The sequence below is a fragment of the Xyrauchen texanus genome, chromosome 26 (assembly GCF_025860055.1).
Source record: "Xyrauchen texanus isolate HMW12.3.18 chromosome 26, RBS_HiC_50CHRs, whole genome shotgun sequence".
NCBI lineage: Eukaryota > Metazoa > Chordata > Actinopteri > Cypriniformes > Catostomidae > Xyrauchen > Xyrauchen texanus.
Window position 1 is genome coordinate 4,069,604 of NC_068301.1, and position 6,000 is coordinate 4,075,603.

General features: G+C 37.2%; 2 protein-coding genes across 2 annotated transcripts in view; one reads left to right on the forward strand and one right to left on the reverse strand.

Moving 5' to 3' along the window:
* Positions 1-542, reverse strand: part of LOC127619570 (ribosome biogenesis protein bop1-like) — a 104,727-nt gene extending 104,185 nt beyond the window's left edge. Inside the window, exon 1 of the mRNA XM_052092442.1 lies at positions 435-542. Coding sequence (XP_051948402.1) covers positions 435-488 — 54 coding nt within the window. The 5' untranslated portion in view covers positions 489-542. The remainder of the gene's footprint in view (positions 1-434) is intronic.
* Positions 543-896: 354 nt separating this feature from the next.
* LOC127619575 (heat shock factor protein 2-like) lies at positions 897-5,126 on the forward strand. Its single transcript, XM_052092454.1, has 4 exons — positions 897-1,230; positions 1,903-2,011; positions 2,343-2,479; positions 3,607-5,126. The coding sequence occupies exons 1-4, from the start codon at positions 1,102-1,104 to the stop codon at positions 4,000-4,002; spliced, it is 771 nt and encodes a 256-aa protein (XP_051948414.1). The 5' UTR covers positions 897-1,101; the 3' UTR covers positions 4,003-5,126.
* The last annotated feature ends 874 nt before the right edge of the window (positions 5,127-6,000 follow it).

Sequence of the window (6,000 nt, forward strand, 5' to 3'; positions counted from 1 at the left end):
ATTTACTAGATTGCATATTGCTTTATATATAGCACATTTTACGGCATTACATTGTTTATGTAAATGTATGTTTTAGTGTATTTAGCATTGTATTGAATATATATATATATATTTCACATGAGAAAATAGTCCATAGAAAATATGCAAAGTTAGGTAGACAGTGTACACTACAAACATTAGACAACATATAGTGTATATACAAACAAAATAAGAGCGTAGCAGGGTTTAAGACAAGATTCTCTATTAACACTTATTAAATATGTTATAAAAGGTGATTTGTTGTAATTAGAGTTATGAAGAGATATTTTATCAAGTCAGAAGACTGCAAATCAACCCCACACTACATAAACACACGTGTTACAATCTTATAACACACTGTATTTTGTCAACGACTGTCTAAACGCTTCGAATTGACGTAACATATATTTCCATACCTTTTCGTCTTCGTTCTCCTCTATATTTCTCTTTTTGCTCTTTAATTTACTCATCGTGCCGTTCTGAGCCGTACGCGTGCTGAAACTGCGACCATGTGCATTTGAATCGCGTCGGGGTCAGGGGTCACACCTCGAGTCGTTCACGTTAATTTTATTTATTTATTATCTTAATAATTTTTATATTACACTGTTTTTAATTTAATGAGAATTTAATTTGGTTAAAATTAAAATAGTTTCTATTTATGTGCCTTTCATTTTAACTGCGTATGGGTCGGTTAAAGTTCAATGGTGACCGCGTTCACCTTTAAAACCTCTACATCTTCCAAATTAATTATTATAAATGCATTTAAACACATTAAAATGGAATATACTTGCTTTTATTGAATGTGTTTGTTTGTTTTTTAGCTCGTTTTAATGTTGCGTGAATATTTCACGTAGCGGAAGCGTCATCAGTGCGCGACGCCCCAACTACGCCGCTTGTTTTCTGGATTTTAAGGAAATTTACGCTCGATCAACATGATCGAAACACTCATTCAGATGTATTTAATCTGACATATCGCTCTTTTAACGGGATCTGAATGGTCAGGAAAAATAAACGGAGTCATTATTGTACAGTGGCGTGGGGAGAGATTAATTGTCATCGGATATTGTCGATAAATCATCTGTGATGGAGTATCACAGTGTCGGATCCGGAGGGGTGATGGTCACCGGTAATAATAATGTACCTGCGTTTCTCACCAAACTCTGGATGATGGTGGAAGATCCGGACACGGACCCGTTAATCTGTTGGAGTCATGTGAGTTCAGAGTCAAAGTGATTTAAGTGTAAGTGCGTGCGTGTAACATTTACAGGTTTCCTTAATTTGTGCTGTTAAGGCCTTGACTAATGTGTCCTTATATAAACCCTGATCAAAAAGTGGAAGGCCCTGTATCTTGATCTTTTGTGGTCTTGTAGAGCTCCATCACAGTATGTTTTGATCTAAAGAGCCTCATCGTGACTTTTCAGAAGATACATATATACACTCACCGGCCACTTTATAAGTCACACCTGTCACACTTATTCAAGCGATTATCTAATCAGCGAATCGTGTGGCAGCAGTGCAGTGCGGAAATCATATCATGAAGATAAGGGTCAGGTGCTTCAGTTGATGTTCACATCAACCATCAGAATGGGGGAGATGTGATCTCGGTGATTTCAACGTTGGCATGATTGTTGGTGCCAGATGGGCTGTTTTTAGCATTTCTGTAACTGCTGATCTCCTGGGATATTTCATAAAAAAAAAAAAAATGAAGGGTGTGTTTACAACAGGATTCATTGGAACCGAATATGCTGATTATAAATGCAATAATTGTACATGTATTCTGATTATGTAAAACCATACATCTCTTAAGCATGATACTAGTTTTCATCCATGTGTTGGTTTACTAAACTCTTCCTGTTTTCGGGATTATTTCTGGTTTGTTTACAGAATGGCAACAGCTTCCATGTGTTCGACCAGGGTAGATTTTCCAAAGAGGTTCTTCCGAAATACTTCAAGCACAATAACATGGCCAGTTTCATTCGACAGCTCAATACGTGTAAGTATAAGGACATCAGTCTCATTTTTATCATCTGCACATTTAACGTAATTGAATGACCAACCCAGATGATGTCATGTTGTACATTCTTGATAATGTCTATAATACATGTTCAGATTGATGTAAACTCACTTATCCTTATAGATCACTCAATATGGGAGTTTTTTATAGTTTTGTTCAATAACCTGAAAATTTGGATGCAAACTGAATCTTTCTGTATTAACTGTTGTATTGTCTGTATACATAAAACTCACAAACTTAAAGGCAGAGAGGAGTTAACATTACAAATCTATTAACACTGTGCTTATATACACATATGTCCCTCTCATAGATGGTTTCCGTAAAGTTGTCTACATCGAGCAGGGTGGACAGGTGAAACGGGAGAAAGACAACACAGAATTCCAGCATCTGTATTTCGTCCGTGGACAGGAAAACCTGCTGGAGAATATTAAGAGAAAGGTCACGACAGTAAGTGGAAACGGTCACGTCTCATTTGCCTAGAAATAACATCTGCCCATTTTAATACATCTGAACTCTCAATGTGAACGTATCTGAGAATATATGAGTAAAGTGTTAGTTTCGGTATTTGTGGCATAATGTTGAGTATGATAAAAAATTAATATGTGGGGCGTGCTGAGTGACTCAAGCCAGGTCTCCTAAGCAACCAAATTGGCCCGGTTGCTAGGGAGAGTAGAGTCACATGGGTGGGGCGCGTGGTGAGTTGTGTGTGGATGCCGCTTAGAATAGTATGAAGCCTCCACATGCACTAGGTCTCCACGGTAACGCACTCAACAAGTCACGTGATAAGATGCGCGGATAGACGGTCTCAGACGCAGAGTCAAGTGCGTGAGCGAGTGCGCGAGAGTGAGTGAGCGTGCGTGTGTGAGCTAGCGAGAGTGAGTGTGTGAGCGAGCGGGCTTGAGTGTGAGTGAATGCGTGAGTGCGTGAGTGCGTGCGTGTGAGAGTGAGCGGGTTTGAGCGAATGTGAGTGCGTGAGTGTGCGTGCGAGCATGCGTGTGTGAGTGAGCGTGTGAGTAAGCGGGCTTGAGCGAGAGTGAGTGCGTGAGCGAGCGGGCTTGAGTGAGTGTAAGCGAGAGTGAGTGAGTGCGTGCATGCGTGCGTGAGCGGGCTTGAGCGAGTGAGCGAGAGTGTGTGAGCGGGCTTGAGCGAGTGTGAGTGAGTGAGTGCGTGCGTGCGCGTGCGCGTGAGCCTGTGTGTGCGTGAGCCTGTGCGTTTGCATGTGTGTGTGAAAAGATGCAATTTGTAGGAACAATGCAGTGCCCCATGTGGGGGACCTAGAGAACAGTGTGGGGCTAAAGTGTAGAAAATGGTAAAAGAAAATGGCAACCAAAAACAATTATATACAAAAATAAATGCTTTTTTCATTTTATTTTAATGGTCTTAACAGTCACAACATTTGGTTCCAGTACCAAAAACTATGCAGTCTTTTAACATATTCTTTACCTGTCCCTGGTCAAAAATAACACAAAGACAATAGGAGGTATTTATGACGTATCGTCTATATGCACATGAGTTAATTCACGTAAGAGTATTTTCAGGTTACCAACATTTTGCTACTTTCTTCTCATTTCCAGGGTGGAAATGAGTCCTACAGCACAACAGCTGTCGAGATGCCAGCAGAAGAAATACCATCTCCATGCTCACCTGTATTCTCTTCCTCTGAGCCGAGTACATCAGGCAGTGAGGGGAAGAAACCAACAACACCTCTGCATTCTCCTCTACTCACTTGTGCAAGAGTGCCACAGAAGAGAAAGAAGAGAGGACAAGATAAACGTCTTTCCGAGCAGCTTATACTCCTGGAGGCCCGCTGCTTGGAGAGCCAGCAGAAACTTCTAAAAGACGGTGACGAATACACTAGATTTGGTGAAACTGTCGCAGACTTGTTGCGGAGGCTGCCAGAGCAACATCGATCACAGGCCATGTTCGATGTCCACAAGCTGTTGTTTGAGATGCAGCAGCAGCACAAGTGAACATGATTGTCTTTTGTTATTTCGTTTTTTCACGTTGTATCAAATTTGTCGTCTCCCTTTTTGTAATATAGTTCTCTCCTTTAACTTTTAAACGCTTATTTGCAATTTCTTATGTAAAGCATAATATTATTATTCACATTATTCACTTATTTCTCTTTGTTCACCTAGTGATTTTTTTTTTTGTGTGGATTTTGCACCTTATTATTTTCTGCACTTGCCCATTAATAAATGGAACAAAATAACATTTAGTTTCTGCTTATTAGATGAGCCAGTGAAGCATTTTAGGTTGTAATTTATTTCTCTCCTTATCTCTGCACATGCATCAAGCACTAGGATGTGTAATCGAGCTTGAAATCTTGATTGTGCACAGTGACTGCAATAGCAATGTTTATAGAGTAAAAGGAGATTTAAGGTGGTCTGTTCTCACCCAAAACCATCTGGGTCTCTTCAGAAGACATGTATTGAACCACTTGAGTCGTATGGATTACATTTATGCTGCCTTTATATGATTTTTGGAGCTTCAAATGTCTGGTCACCATTTAATTGCACTATATGGAGCTACAGAGCTGAGATATTCTTCTAAAAATCTTCGTTTGTGTTCAGCAGAAGAAAGAAAATATACAGTGCATCCGGAAAGTATTCACAGCGCTTCACTTTTTCCACATTTTGTTATGTTACAGCCTTATTCCAATATGGATTAAATTAATTATTTTCCTTAAAATCCTACAAACAATACCCCATAATGACAACGTGAAAGAAGTTTGTTTGAAATCTTTGCAATATTTGCAGTATTTGACCAGTCAAATACTTCTCGCTTAATCTCAGTAACCATCCTGTTTTTGACACTTGCACTCATGGATTAAATTAATAATGGCTGACAGTGAATTGTGAATTTATACACTGGTATCTGTAATTTAAAACTATTGCTTTTAAATTATACTGCATCCAGGCCACTAGGTGTCAGTGTAAATCTAAAACGACATGAACAAAAACTTGCTGAGTGCTCATTTAATTAATCCTTTTATTTTGTTAACAAAGTTTAATGTACTTGTACATTTTATAATCAGAAACCCATTTTGTACATTCGGCTTTCTGAACTGCAACAGTACTTAAAAACTATTTATAGGTCGAAAAATAAACTGGTTATCAAAATCATTATTAAATGTAAGTCCTTTGATCTTTTTTCCTTTTATTAATATTTTTTTTATGTATTTTTACTTGTTTTCTTTCTTTTGCTTATGTTTTAGCGTAACTGATATTTTCTAGGGGTGGGAATTACAAGGTAACTTGTGATACGACAAAATATTGATTTGTAGGTCATGATACGATATTATTGTGACACTATAACTACGATATATTGCGATATTTCACTCAATGTTTCGCATTCGTCTTCATCGGACTTAAGAGAACTGTTTCCAAATCTCCAAATGCATTGTTAAATCAATATAAAAGTGCCAGTTTACAAAACAAGGTCAGTTTATTTCCTAATATCTATGTATAATGCAAAGCGATAAGAATACAAGACAATAATGGCTCCCTATTTCTGTGGTTTTGTCAATGTAGCTAGTCTTTCTAAAAATAAATAAACATTTAAAATATATATATTTATTACAATAATAACTAATTATTATGTGTTTTGAATAACAGTGTTCAGTGTAATGCATTACTAAGTAATTCATTATTGTAATTAAATTACTTTTTATTGAAAAAAAAGTAAAGTAAGGGATTACTCTTAATTTTTCTGTACTTTTATTACAGTTACTTCTGATATAATTGCGTTAAATACTGTATAGACTCTAGAACAATTCTATATAAAACAATCATGAATTTAAAATAGAAATTTAGTTAAAATGTATGTTTTCTAATTTAACGCTGTCCCTTTAAATTCTTTGGCCAGCTCATGAATAATTTATTTTATTTGGTTTATTTGAAAGAACAGTTTCATGTCTATCCTTGTATTTTTCATCTGGTCGAGGTTGATCAGGGTTTTATTAAGTA